General features: G+C 38.3%; 1 protein-coding gene across 5 annotated transcripts in view; it reads right to left on the bottom strand.

The window, feature by feature from the left end:
* Positions 1–6025, bottom strand: part of Tmem260 (transmembrane protein 260) — a 68896-nt gene extending 62871 nt beyond the window's left edge. For 2 of the 5 annotated variants that reach the window (XM_013357521.4, XM_005322732.5), the window contains exons 1-3: positions 5772–6023; positions 1002–1033; positions 125–276 (exon numbers count right to left, since the gene is read on the bottom strand). In XM_013357521.4, coding sequence (XP_013212975.1) covers positions 125–276; positions 1002–1033; positions 5772–5925 — 338 coding nt within the window. In that variant the 5' untranslated portion in view covers positions 5926–6023. Of the gene's footprint in view, positions 1–124; positions 277–1001; positions 1034–1957; positions 2468–5771 lie in introns of those variants that run through there. The other 3 variants (XM_078049953.1, XM_013357522.4, XM_021724747.3) reach the window with 3 other exon arrangements.
* Positions 6026–15401: the final 9376 nt, after the last annotated feature.

Below are 15401 nucleotides of genomic sequence, written 5' to 3'. Positions count from 1 at the left end.
AAAGTGAAGTCACGTGAGTTAGGGAAACCATTCAAGCAACAAAGATTTTTTAAATGTATGTAGTTGTTCATAAGAAATCCACATCTCCAATTACTAAAACTTAATTTTAACTAATCAACTTTACCTGAAAACGGTGAAAAAAAGTAATGATGCAGCTACTGCTCCAAATAAGCCACAGAGAAGATTGACTCGGTAGGCAACTGAACCAAAAGGAAAGAGTGTAATTGCTAGTTTAGCCACCAGTGTGAACAAAGGATAGCCAGGAGGATGGGCAACCTATGGAAAAATAGCAACAGTTAGAAGACTTTCATCTAGGAAAAGAGTCACACCGACTTTAATTGAAAAGTATAGCCCTTTCTCAGGCAAGTAGAAAGATTAAGTGCCAATGACTAAATGTTTAAATAGTGGTTTCCTATTGTAATTCTCTTGTGCCAATACAAATAAATATTTTCTTTAGTGGATTTGGCAGTGTCTATCACATGGTGTGTCACCTGGAGAAAGGGTGACATATTTCATTGTCGGTTCTCAAGCAGTTTGTTCTCTAAGTTCACAGTACATTAGGGTCATTTAAAAGGCTCTTGAAAAAAAGCAGATTCTGAAATATCGTATTGGTTAGAAAGTTGAAAGACCACACTGCTATGGGATTACCACCATGCTGACAGTCGTAAGGTCTTGCCTAAAGGGATCATGCACCATAATAAAGTTTATTAAATAATAAACTTATTAAAACTGTTAACCCGATTTATTTTATTCTCCACAGCTTATACAAAATTTGGGGTGATAATAAGCCAGCCACTGTATATATAGTAAAGGCTTTGCTTTATAATTTAGTTTAATTGGATTTAAAACTTAAAGTAAATTGTCACGTACTGTACTTATAAGTTACTAAAAACTAGGGTTTGAAAATAAATTAATCTACTTTACTCCATGCTTAATTAAACTTTCTTAATTCCTAAAACTGTTAATGAGAGCATTGATTAAACAATAAAACTAATACTTACTCCAAGCTCATGTGCGGCTGTGATCAGTTCCCCTGTGAAAAAATAATGTAAAACCAATAATTACTATTAGAGAATGACACTCCTCCAAAGTTTTCAAAATCCAAATGCTTGCATTGGGGTTTTGCATTAATTTGACTGGATAAAACTGTAAATCTGTAGAGATTTAACAGCATGAAATAGTCAAAGAATATTTTCTCTGTTAGGTCTTATTGAACAAACTATGTTTGATAGTTTTCAATAACTGGTCAGTGGAAATACAGGTGAATTTCCATTATATTTTCCCTCTTGAAAGTCATATTTACTTGAAAATACACAAATACTTTTAGAGAGCATTAGTATAATGTGCTGTATCGTCTCTCAAGAATTTAGCACAATAGTTTACAAAGATACAATTTATGTCAAATGTGCAAAGGTCTGAAGTCTGATAATTTATAAAATGTGCCATATAACCTTAATACTGGCATTTGCATACATTTAGATATTTTAAAACAATTTCCACCTAGGTTCTTTTGATAGGTTCTGCTATAATACATTTTTTTCCAATCAGTAAATTATTATATGCTTTATAGTTCCTCATTGTTAGCATTATTTCTAGAATTATGATGCAGTAATTCAGTGCTTATTTGTTATTAGTTTAAGTATCCAGAGCATAAGGACTATTTCTGACTCATCTCTATACACTGTAGTATATATTAATGTAAGAAATCGGTCAATATTGATGATTTGTGATTAGTATTACATGATAGGAAAAGTACTAATGTCTGTTTTTTGTACTTCAGTACGTACCAATATTCTACTTTTAATTTCTACTGCCCCAGGTACAATTAGACTTTACTTGACCAACCCACTTTATCTGCATACTGAAATTGCTTAGTATGGCTTACTATACTTATTAAGACAAATAAGCTGGATTATATCTCCAGTATAAAATTTCTCAATGACTAGTCTCTACTTACTGAATTAAGTTCAGATTCCTCAGCAAGACATTCAACTCTAGGTTGCAAGGTCCCTTTGCCAGGCTTATCCATCAATCCAGGCTCATCTCAGTGAAATCTGAATACCTAGTGTTCCTCTGGAGTGGTCTTCTTTGGCACCTCTTAGCACTCATTTTCTCACCATGGAATATTTCCCCAGCATTCTCTCCTAAATCCTTCAGGCCTAGTTCAATTGCCACCTCCTCAATGACACCTTTCCTTACACAACTCTCTCCAGCTTCCCCCATTAGAAATAATCACTTCTTTCTCCTTACAGAGCTTGCTTGAGTCTGTTTAGCACTTTAGATTGCCTTATATTCTGGCTAGTTATTTTCATTTCTCTCTCCCACTAAGTTTAAAAACATTATCTTAGCCATTTCATGATCCTGCCAAGACATCCCCATCTCCTCCTCCTCTGGCCACACAATCTAACTCAAGCCCTGAACATAGAACTTGATCAAAAGATATACTACATTGTCATACTTGCTACTCAAGACACTTACCTCATTCTTGGGTAAATGACTGCAAAATAGAAGTCCTTTAAGGGTTCCAAAGACATCTACTGCCCACTTAAGTAAATTACCTGAGGACTTTTTTGTTTTGTTTTGCACTGGGGGTTGATCCCAGGGATGCTTTACCACTGACCTAATTCCTACTTTAGGACATCTAAAAAAATCTCTGGAGATACTCATGAGTAGAAATCAAGGTACTTTTTGAATCCTAAATATTTCCTTTTAAATAAATTATTTATGGTCTAAAAATATTCAGGATAATTTTTCCTTTTATAACTACTCAAGTATAGTTTTCTCCTTAACAGGTTAGCTCTTACGTCTGCTATTCCAAACTCTTTTGATATTTTTTTTTCTTGTTATTCTTATATCTGTATGACAAAGTATGAGTTCAAAATTTTGCAATCATTATTCATTCTCTTCCATTCATTTTTTTGTACTGGGGGTTCAATCCACAGGGCATTTTACCACTGAGCTACATCCCCAGTCCTTTTATTTATTTATTTTATATTTTTTAGACTTTTAGATTAGGACTAAGTTGCCAAGGGTACCTTCAAACTTGTGATCCTCCTACTCCTGCTTCAGGAGGATATGCCATAGAACCCAGCTGTCCTGACCCTTTAAGCTGGTGTTTCTTCAAAGTTAAGTCCTACTTACATTGGAACTACATGATCATTGTTTGATGGAAGATTTCTTGATCTTACCCAGAAACTTGGGTCCCTTTGGGACCAAACTTGATCAAAAGACATACCACATTGTCATACTTGCTACTCAAGACACCTTTGGAACCCAAGTTTTCCAGGCAACTATGGGACCCATAGTTTTGTTATCTAGGAAGCAAACTGGTGCAAGCTCAGAGTTGTCTAGAGATGCTTAATGTTTATAAAACCCAGTTCCCTTCATATTTCTTTTTTCCTCATATTTCTTAAATGTTAATTATATTGTTATAATTTAACAAAGCCACACAATGCCATGGGTTTATGCAGTATAACTTAAGACTTATTGGGAAGAAGAATACATGCATTATTTTGTTTGAGACGTGTTCTGTTTATTGATAAGAAAATTATTTCATAAATATTCAAGTAGAGCAGTACACTCAATACACAAACAAAATGATCAAAGATATGATTAAACAAAGTTTCCATACTGGTATATAGATGAAAAACAGTTTACTTATTCCCCAAAATAAACATAAAACTATTAGAAGCAACCACTATTGAGTATCAAATTAAGCAAATGAGAACACCTAAAAAAGTTTGGGGAATATATACCTTTATTCTTTTGAGGAAAAATACTTCATTAATAAAAACAAGATCACAGCCATAGGTTTTTTTTTTCTTTTTCAGTACTGAAGATTGAATCTAGAGCCTTGTGCAGAGTAGGCAAGCACTCTATCACTAAGCTACATCTCCAGCTCTTATTTATGATTTAAAAATTTTGAGAGAGGATCTCAATAAGTTGCCAGGATGGCCTTGAACTTGTGATCATCCTCCTCAGCTTCCAGAGTAGCTGGGATTACAGGTATGAGTAAACAACCATAGATTTTAAACAGACTTTAAATATTATTACATCTGTGATGGTGGATGTAACAAAGTATCTCATAAAATTCTTTGACAGAGTATAGGTTACCAGTGCCTGTTCTAAAGGCCATCTACTTGGGTTCTTTCCCTGACAGCACTGACTTACTGTGACTTTGGACATAGCTTAGCCTTAGGTTTCTCATCTACAAGAGGAAGGTAATAATAGTACCTACCTCAGAGTACCTGAAAGGGCTAAAACATCAGTCCATAAAAAGCATTTGGTACAGTGCCTGGCATAGTTAGCACTCACTAAATGTTCTTATTCATCCTATCCCATACTAAGGCTCAGACAACCATATGTAGCTGTTTTAAAAACAGGTAATAAAACTATCTAATCTTTGAATAGTGCACTCCAATGTTAAAACTCACATCCACAAAGCTACTCCCACTATTTAATATAAATCTTGGAAACCTCCATTCCCTCGTACACTAATGAACTACTGAATAGGACCTGAAAGAAATTGGAAAGGTAATGAATAGAAAAAACAGAATGTTGGGGAACTTCAATGTGGTAGACAGCCTTGAAGACAGCTCCCAATAATCCCCAACTCCTGGAATTCCCACTTGTGTAATCCTCTCCCCCTTGAATGTGGGCTGGATTTACTGAGTCCCTCGAATAAAACAGGGCAATGGCATAACACTTCCAGGATTAGGTTACAAAATGACAGGTGTCAGACAGAAGTGCCCTATCTCTTTCTTTTGACATGTCAGCTATTTTATAGAGAGAACTGAATAGCTTGGAACTAGGTTGAGTTTAGAAGCAGATTTTCCTCAAATGGAGCCTCCAGTGGACTGTGGCCCCAGACCACACCATGGCTGCAACCTTGTCCTACATAGTGCACCTGGCTAAACTGCACCCATCTTCTGAATCTACCCCAATCGGGAGATAATAAACGTCTGCTGCTTCTAGCCACTAAATTTGGGGTAATATGTCATCCATTTCTTGAGGATAGAGATTTACTGCCTAAAGTTACAGCACTGTTCTGAGTCAATTACTGCCAATTATAAGGCATTACTTGGATGATCCACTTAATTTGGTAGTAAAACAGAAACAAAACCGAGACTTTGTTTCTAGTCTCAAATACAGAACAAGAATGAATGTGATAGAAAAGGCCCAGGAGTCGTGCTTTTCCTTTTAATAGAAGCTGCTTAAAGCCACATCTGATCCCACTTTTTTAAAGGGTTCTCCAAATATTCTGCACGATTCTTTGTCAATACTCTGGTTTCAACTAAAATATCACCTCCTCAGAAGACTCTCCTGAGACTCACTCTCAATCACGTTTCCCTCTTACTGTCTCCAGGATTTGTAACTTGTCTCTAAGCACGCTAGAATGCTCTCAGGGAATCTATTCGCCCTTGCTGTTATTTCCTTTTGTCTGAAACACGAGGGCTCGTTAAGTAACATAAGTGGACTAAAGGGGAATGGTGAGTAAAGTCAGGGTCGGAAAAAACGACCTGGGGAAGTGGGAAGGTCGGTGAACCGCGTCTCGAGAAACCCACAGGAGCCCTTTCTCTAAAGCCCAGGAACTAACGAAACCAGAGTCGCTGGCATGGAAGAACTGGTTCCGAAGCATGAACCCCGCGCTGCAAACCAGCGGGTGCATGGGAGGCCCGAGCCCACTGGACTGAACCAGGAGCGGCGGCCGCGGCTCTTCCCGCAGTGGGACCAGGGGAGAGGGCGGGAGGGGCGGCCTGAGAGTACTTTACCCGAGTCTCCCCCCGGCACCGAGGCGGGCAGCGTGAGGGTGAACACAGAGGCTACAGCGGCGAACACCGTGACGCCGCCGCCGAGGCCCCCGGAGCGCCGCAGCCCTGCTCCGGCTGCCCGCCCCCCACCCCTGCCGTCGCCATGGAGACCCATGGATTCGGATGGACAGAGGACGCGGCTGGCCCACAGACTCCGCGCGGAGCCCACAGTCCCCGCCGAGAGGCGAGCGCAGCCCGCGCTGCAGCTTCCGGGTCGAGCCTCAGCGGCCGGGCGCACCTTTCCCGCCCGGTGGGGGCGGAAAACCGGCCAGGCATGCGAGAGCCAGGTCTGGGAACTTTCTAGTCACCATCACGAGTAGGAACGTGCATCCTTATCTTGTGCTCTAAAGTGACCAATTACGGTGGGGAGCATCTCTAAAGAAAGCGAGCCTGTACCGTTCCTGTGGCAATTGCCCCCCCCCCTGCCATACTGACTTGGTCGGTTCTAACAGAGACAGAAGCGGAGTTGAAAACCGCAAGCGGGGAAGGGCTGCTTCTGCCACCCGTGGTGTGGGGTGGAACTGCACGAGAGGAGCTAGCCAGGAGCCGATGGAGACCCTCAGTACCACCACCTTGAAGGAACCGAGTCCAGCCAACACCGTATGGGGGAGCTAGGAAGTGGAGCCTTCCCCATTTTAGACCTGAAATGACTATAAGCCCTGTCAAGAACTTGATTGCAGCCCGTGAAAGTCCCTGAAGCTGATGACCCAACTAAGCCAGACTGCTGTCCCAGAGACATAATAGATGTTGTGAGTTTTTTGGTTGTGTGTGTGTGTGTGTGTGTGTGTGTGTGTGTGTGTATAGTTGTAGTTGGATATTTTATTTATTTTTATATGGTGCTGAGGATCGAACCCAGCGCCTAGCGAGCGCTCTACCACTGAGCCACAACCCCAGCCCCTAATAGATGTTGTTTTAAACCAATAAATTTGGGGTAATTTGTTAATCGACAGTAGAGAACTAAGATAGGCTGTCTTCTATTTCTTTTCCAAAAGCGCATGCAAGTAAATAATTCTGAGTGAACCAAGCATGTATTTCTTTATTTCCTTTTTTGTCCATTTCATGTTTTGCTTTTGAGCTTTATAAATAAATAAAAATAAACTTTTATTTCAAAAGAGAATAATTCTTTGCCCATGTTTGGGAGGTAGAAATCAGAACTGGAAATAGAAATTTGGGAGCTATGCATATATGGATGATATGACTAAATTGGCAAAGGCATAGTGTATGTAACAAGAACAAGGTTGAAGTTTAATGTTAGCCGGTGTCTTTAGTTAGGGAATGGCAGAAGAGACAAGAGTGGAGGAGAGTAAGGTGACATAAGAAGCTAAGAAAGAGTAATGTCAATGACGTTTATGTAGTCGGGATTTGACAGAGGTAAAGGATGATGAAGAGGGGCACATCTAGATTTTATAGGGTTTGAATTTAAACAATTTGGAGAATTCCTTAAACAAACAAATACAAAATGGCAGACACAAATTTAAGTTCAAGGCCTATTCTTGTAGGAGCTGTGAAACCTAAGTTTCTTTAGATTCCTGGTTAATTTTTTGGTTTTTGAAAATGAAGAAATGTAGTTCTCTGTAGCTGACTCCAAATCTCATTAGGCCCATGTCGTTCCCATTCTATTCTATTTTATTTATTTTGTAGTGCTGAGGATCAAACCCAGTGCCTCATATGTGTGAGGCAAGCACTCTACCACTGAGCCAGGACCCCAATCCCGATCCTTCCTATTATAAAACATTTTTTTCTCTGGGCTCCAGTGACAGCACACTGCTTTGGGTTTTCCTTTACCACTGGCCAGTCTTCCCTGGTGCTGCTTCCATCAAAAATCTAAATGATGGACTGTAGCAGGGCTATTTTAGACTTTCCTTTCTTTCTGCCTTCTTTCCCAAGGATTTTATTGAAGATTAAATAGTAAGATCAAAGTAATATTTCTCAAAACTATACTTCTTCACTGGGCGTGGTGGCACATCCTATAATCCCAGTGACACAGGAGGCTGAATCAGGAGGATGGAAAGTTTGAGGCCATTCTCAGCAACTTAGCAAGGCCATAAGCAACTAAGAGAGTCCCTATCTCAAAAAAATAAAAAGGGCTAGGGATGTGACTCAGTGGTTAAGTGCCCTGGATCCAATCCCTTGTACTAAATACATAAATAAGGGGCTAGGCACATATCTCAGCAGTAAAGCACCCCTGGGTTCAATCCTAGTACCAAAAAAAAAAAAAAAAAAAAAAGACACACACACACACACAAAATAAATAAATAAATAAATAAAACTACAGCTCCTCAATTTCTTCTTTATGCTACAAAATACCCATGTGGACCCTGACTTCTCTATGTTTAAACACTTTTTAAACTTGGTGAATTTTGTCTTTTTTTCACTGTCTATAAAATGGTGCCTTCAATGGGGTACAGAGAGAAGATGGGAGGGGAGGGGAGGGAGGATAGTAGAGGATAGGAAAGGTAGCAGAATACAACAGTTACTAATAGGGCATTATGTAAAAATGTGGATGTGTAACCAATGTGATTCTGCAATCTGTATTTGGGGTAAAAATGGGAGTTCATAACCCACTTGAATCTAATGTATGAAATATGATATGTCAAGAGCTTTGTAATGTTTTGAACAACCAATAAAAAAAGAAAAAAAATGGTGCCTGACACAAAGTAGGTGCTTAAATATTTATATAATAAATGAAAGAATGAACAATGAGAAGCCACTTATGTATCCATTCCAGACTTCATTAGGCTACTAGTAACAGACGCTGCTACAGTGGCTCAAACATCTAAGCATTTATTCTCTCATGAAAAAGATGTTAGAAACCAGGAGGAATTCAGTCTGATTCTGGTTTGGCAATTTTCTGATGCCCTAAGGACAAAACTCAGGTCTATATATCTTTGTACACCATTCCACTCAGTTTATACCCTCAAGGTTAAGTCCTGACTTACTGACCTAAGATAGCTGCTAATGCTCCAGACATTACATCTCTACTTGAGGAGAAAAGAGAAATGGAAAGAGCTGGGCATGTTCCATCTTTTTAAATTCAGAGTGTTCTAGAAGCTCCATTCTACAATTCTACTACATTTTCATTGGTCACAGTTGAATAACAGGGCACTCCTAGAGGCAAAGGATTCTGAAAAATTAACTTTTCAACTGGACAACTTGTCCAGGGCTCTATTACAAAGGAAAAAGAGGAGAATGGATATTGGGAAGCAACTAGCAGGTGTAGTTGGATTTGGTGTCCTGGAGGTGTTTCAACCCTGAAAGTTCAAGAGGTTCAGTTTCAGTAGAGTATAGATATAGAAACCTGATACCAGTGGGTTAAAGGTAGGAAATGAAAGAAGTAGAAGAGAAATATATTTGCAAAAAGCCTGACAGTGAAGGGAAAGAGTAGTATGGAAATCCACGGGGATTGAAGTTCCAAATAGGTTAGTTTCATTTTTCGTTTTTTATTTTTGTAATTCCAATAAGTATTTGGAAAGAGACAGTGATGACGTAAAGATGTTCAGGACATTAAGGGGGATAGGACCAAGGAGGACAAAAGAGAAAGAAAGGTAGAAGGTAGAAAATATTAAAGGGAGAGAGAGAGGACTTGACCCTGGGCAGATGAATGAGATATGAAAGTATTATTTACTTTTTGTTTGTGCACTACTTCATTCCACAGTGATTTAGATTTCCACTATAATATAAGCTGTATGGTAGAAAAACATGGAAACAGAACTAGTAGAAAATATGTGACATTTATGACAGATTGTCTTATGTGATTGTGGGACTGGCTAAGGAAGTCTGACATTCCCGGGGAAGGCCATCAGGAAGGGCAGGCTGGAACTTTTAGACATGTTCTTCTTCATTAGAGAACTTTCAACTCTGCTCTTTAGGCCTTTCAACTGATTGAATCAGGTCTCTCCTATTATCTGCCCCTTATAATGTTAACTGAATATGGATTTTGATCATATGTACAAAATACCTTTACCGCAACACCAAGATTATGATTTGATTGAAAAGTCAGGGAATGTTGTCAAGACAAGTTATCATATCCACTGAGCATCACAGAGGCCAGAAAACACATGCATTAGAAACAGAATATCAGGCTGAAGGAAAATAAATACAGGTTGAATATCCCTTATCTGAAATGCTTGGGACCAGAAGTATTTCAGAATCGAAAGATTTTGGGATTTTGGAATAGTTGCATACACTTTACCAGTTGAACATTCCTAAACTGAAATTCTAAAATCCAAACTGCTGTAAAATCTAAAAGTTTTTTGTTGTTGTTTGTGGTTTGTCTTTTTTTTTTTTTTTTTTTAACTCAGGGGCACTTAACCACTAAGCCAAATCCCCAGTCCTATTTTTGTATTTTATACACATATATATATTAGTTGTAGTTGGATACAATACTTTTATTTATTTATTTATTTATTTATTTATGGTGCTAAGGATGGAACCCAGTGCCTCACACATGCTAGGCAAGCTCTCTACTGCGGAGCCACAACCCCAGCCCCTATTTTTTTTGTATTTTATTTAAAGACAGGGTGTCACTGAGTTGTTTAGAACCTCGCTTTTTGCCGACTAAAATCCAATTTTTTTTTAACCTTTGTTTTATTTATTTTTTTTAATGTGGTGCTGAGGATCGAACCCAGGGCTTCGCACATGCTAGGCGAGTGCCCTACCACTGAGCCACAACCCCAGCCCTAAAAATTTAAATGTTTTGAGTTTCCTATCAACACCCAAAAAGTTTTGAATTTCAGAGCACTCTAGATTTTGCATTTTGGGATGAGGAATGTTCCACCTACATAGCTCTGTAGTCCTATGATATCCCACATTTGGCTCTAGCAGTCTTGAAAATCAAACAAAAGGGATCGTTGGTGTTGCCTCTCAAGTCCCCAGAGAAAGACTTTACTTTCCCTGGCATTTATGAGAGGCATATATTGAAACCCAATGGGAGGACTCCTCCTTCCTACTTGGCAGAGGCTGCCCACCAAGTCTTCCTGCTACTTCCCCATTTAAGAGGGGTAAGAGTACCTCATTACTTTGGCCCTTGTGGCTTCCACTGAAACTACATTGTAGGTGAGGGCAAGGAAGGTGGCCTCCCTTTTGTTGGATGGTAAAAGTCCTGACTCTCCACTAGGCCCCTCTGACCCCACCCAGCAGGGAAGGAAAAACACACCTCATTATTGCTGGGGGCAGGGGCAGAAGGCTAGAAGTGGTCTCCAATGATCTCATCAAAAGGAATCTCATTACTACACAACTCAAATGAAAGCTCTGGTTCCTTCTTCTGCCTTCTTTGACACCAACCAGGTGGGCATATGGGTGCCCCTGAATCGGATAGAAATCTAGACTTCCTGCTCCGCATTTGTCAAAGTTTTCGCTTTGGTTTTGGCTATTGTAAAGAGGTTATTTTCTAAAAGTATCTGATTTGGCCCTTTCCTGGTTCTTTAGCCAGAGAAAGCAGCCTTTTGTTGGGGGATTTTTTTGTTGTTGTTTTTGGTACTGGGGATTGAACTCAGGGGCACTCAACCAATGAGCCTCATCCCAAGCCCTATTTTGTATTTTATTTAGAGACAGGTCTCACTGAGTTGTTTAGCGCCTCACTTTTGCTGAGGCTGGCTTTGAACTCGCAATCCTTCTGTCTTAGCCTCCTTAGCCACTGGGATTACAGGTGAGCACCACTAAACCTGGCTTTTTGAAAAAAAAAAAATCTATGCCTGTTGGGTTGCCAGCTTCTCTAGCAACCAATCTGGGGTTTATGCAGCAAAAAGAAAGCCCAGAGATCTCATTACTGTGTTGTTTTCCAGATTCTAAAGCTTCTATTTATCTGCACTCTTTTCTTTACATGTCAAAGTCTTGTGTGTTGATATTATATATAATGTTCAGTTGTGCTTACCAGGAAGAATGGGGAAAATTAAGTCTACTTCATCTGACTGGAAGCAGAAGTCACTCTGCTTTGTTTTATTCTTTCTAGATATTCCAAGTAGCTTCACAAACATTAATGCACTGAAATTTACCTAAAAATGAGTACTTAGAACTCTAAAATTGCCCCAAAGCCCACTTGATATAAAATCAAATGTGACTTTATCTTACTAATACACACACACACACACACATGTGTAAGTATGTATACATATATACACATTTATATGTGTACTGCATATAATATTATAATATATATTACATATTATTTATATATTTGGAATAAAAGAAAATTTTGCTAGGCATATAAATTGGTACAACTACTTCGATAAACAGGTATTTTTTTTAGTAGAGATGAAAATATCCAGTGCCTACACCCCACCAAAGCCACTCCAGATTTATAGTTAAGGAAGCCAAGAAATAGGTAAAAATATTCATAGCAGGATCACTTGTAATAGCCTTCAAATAGGAACAACCCCAAACATCTATCCACAGAGAAAAGAGAAGTCCATCCTCCTACATTCATATAATGCATGGTATAGAACAAATGAATGACCCATAGGTAACTACCATTGAATAATATGGATTATTCTCACAAAATAGTGAACAAAAGAAGAAAGTTATAGAAAATATATACACAATGATTTCAGCTGTTAAAGTTGAAAGATAGTGAAACTAAACTATGTTATTTAAAGATACATCCATAGCATTTAAAACTATAAAGATAACAATCATAGATAGCGAAATAATGATAATTACCTCTGGAGGCAAGTGAGGGTTGTGCATGGGGCGAGTACATGTTACATGTGAGCTTCAGAGTGCTGTCAATGCTTCTGTTCTTGGCTTAGGTGGTGGCTACATAGGTATATTCTTTAGAATTATTCTTCAAAGTGTTTATAAATGCTCCATGCCCTCATTTATCTGTGATATATCTCACAATTTTAAAAAATAGACTGGAGGGAAGGAAGATTCTGGAATAGCTACCTAGTAGACAGGTCTACAATGAATACTAACTAGATTATTACCTGAATTGAGTTGAGATGATTCATGAATTTTTCTGCATCTTAAAGTGCTATGTAGTATAATTATATAGATTATATAGAACTGTTTTATACTCAAGGATAGTGGATTTCTACATGACAGTGCCGCAGTCTGGCTGGGCACACATCAGGAGCCACTGAAGCAGGAACAAGCTTTATTTCTGAACTCCACCAGCACACTCCACACACACTCCCAGGAACTCCCCCCAACACCACGGGGCTCCTCCAGGAACCAGCAACCGGAATTATCTCTCCTCTGGCACTTCCCCAACCAATAGGAACTCTCTGGGAATCCCCGCGGGAACTCAGCCAGAACTCAAAAGTCATCATCTTAATGGCTCGCTAGCATCACCTCTCAACCACTACTTCTGGCAAAAATGCCATGCGTCATCCGGACTCAGCTGTGGCCCTCAACATGACAGTAAATTTTGTTTCCAAGTTTCTTGTGGTGACCTAATGTGACAGAATATTGAACATTGTTCTAAAAATAAGTTACTTTTTGAACATAAATTTTGTATCTTCAACAAGACCCTTGATACAAAAATAAAGAAAAAATGTAAGGAAAATATTATTATGTATTATATATTCATGTAATAATATATAAATATATAAGCTAAATATTATTCTGCCTCAGGCAGAAAAACATAATTGACCTAGGATGGCTGAAAAATTCAAACCATTGACTTATATGCCATTTTTTTTCATTTTTTAAATTTTAATTTGCTATATATGACAGCAGAATGCATTACAATTCATATTACAGATGTAGAGCACAATTTTTTGTATCCCTGGTCATATAAAAAGTAAAGTCACACCATTTGTGTCTTCATATATGTTCTTAGGATAATGATGTCCATCTCATTCCACTGTCTTTCCTATTCCCATCCCCCTCCTTTCTTTTCCTTCCCCTTTTCCCTTTTGCCCTATCTAGAGTTCACCTATCTTCCCATGCCCCACCCTGCCGCCACCACCACATCACGAATCAGCATCCTTAAATCAGAGAATATATTCAGCATTTGGTTTTTAGGGGATTGGCTAACTTTACTTAACATTATATTCTCCAACCCCATCCATTTACCTGCAAATGTCATGATTTTATTCTCTTTTATTGCTGAGTAATATTCCATTGTGTATATATACCACATTTTCTTTATCCATTCATCTACTGAAGGGCATCTAGGATGGTTCCATAGTTTAGCTACTGTGAATTGTGCTGCTATAAACAATGATGTAGCTGTGTCCCTGTAATATGCTGTTTTAAAGTCTTTTGGGTATAGATAGAAGGGTGGGATAGCTGCATAAATGGAGGTTCCATTCCCAGTTTTCCAAGGATTCTCCTTACTGCTTTCCATATTGGCTGCACCAATTTGCAGTCCTAGCAGCAAGGTATGAGTGTGCCTTTTCCCCACATCCTCACCAAAAATTATTGTTGTTTGTATTCTTTTTTTTTTTAATTTATTTTTTTATTGTTGGTCGTTCAAAACCTTACACAGTTCTTAATACATCATATTTCACAGTTTGATTCAAGCGGGTTATGAACTCCCATTCTTAATAGCTGCCATTCTGACTGGAGTGAGATGAGATCTTAGAGTAGTTTTGATTTGCATTTCTCTAATTGCTGGAGATGTTGAACATTTTTTCATGAATTTATTGATTGATTGTATATCTTCTTCTGAGAAGTGTCTGTTCAGTTCCTTGGCCCATTTATTGACTGGGTTATTTTGGTGTTAAGATGTTTGAGTTCCTTATATATCCTAGAGATTAGTGCTCTATCTGATGTACAAGTGGTAAAAATTTGTTCCCAAATTGTAGGCTCTGTATTTACTTCACTGATTGTTTCTTTGGCTGAGAAGAAGCTTTTTAGTTGAATCCATCCTATTTATTAATTCTTGATATTAATTCTTGTGCTATAAGAGTCTTATTAAAGAAGTTGGGGCCTAATACAACATGATGGAGATTTGGGCCTAATAAACACAGTGTCTCTGGTTTAATTCCTAGGACTTTGATTCAGTTTGAGTTGTTTGTGCATGGTGAGAGATAGGGGTTTAATTTCATTTTGTTGCATATGGATTTCTAGTTTTCCCAGCATCATTTGTTGTAGATGCTATCTTTTCTCCATTGTACATTTTTGGCTCCTTTGTCTAATATAAGATAACTGTAATTATGTGAGTTAGTCTCTGTGTCCTTTATTCTGTACCATTGGTCTACAAGTCAATTTTTTTGTTACTATTGCTCCGTAGTTTAAGGTCTGGTATAGTGATGTCACCTGCTTCACCCTTCTTGCTAGGGATTGCTTTAGCTATTCTGGATCTCTTTATTTTTCCAGATGAATTTCATGATGCCTTTTCTATTTCTATGAGGAATGTCATTGAGATTTTGGTTGGAATTGCATTAAATATGCATAGTGCTTTTGGTAGTATGGTCATTTTTACATTATTAATTCTGTCTATTCAAGAACAAGGTAGATCTTTTCATCTTTTGGGCCTTCTTTAATTTCTTTCTTTAGTGTTCTGTAGTTTTTGTTGTAGAGGTCTTTCATCTCTTTCTTTAAGTTGATTCCCAAATATTTTATTTATTTATTTATTTATTTATTTATTTATTTATTTATTTATTTATTGAGGCTATAATAAATGGCGTAGTTTTCCTTTCAAGG

The sequence above is a fragment of the Ictidomys tridecemlineatus genome, chromosome 5 (assembly GCF_052094955.1).
Source record: "Ictidomys tridecemlineatus isolate mIctTri1 chromosome 5, mIctTri1.hap1, whole genome shotgun sequence".
Taxonomy (NCBI): Eukaryota; Metazoa; Chordata; class Mammalia; order Rodentia; family Sciuridae; genus Ictidomys; species Ictidomys tridecemlineatus.
Note: the sequence above shows the minus strand (reverse complement) of the source record. Positions and strands in the feature narration are given on the sequence as shown.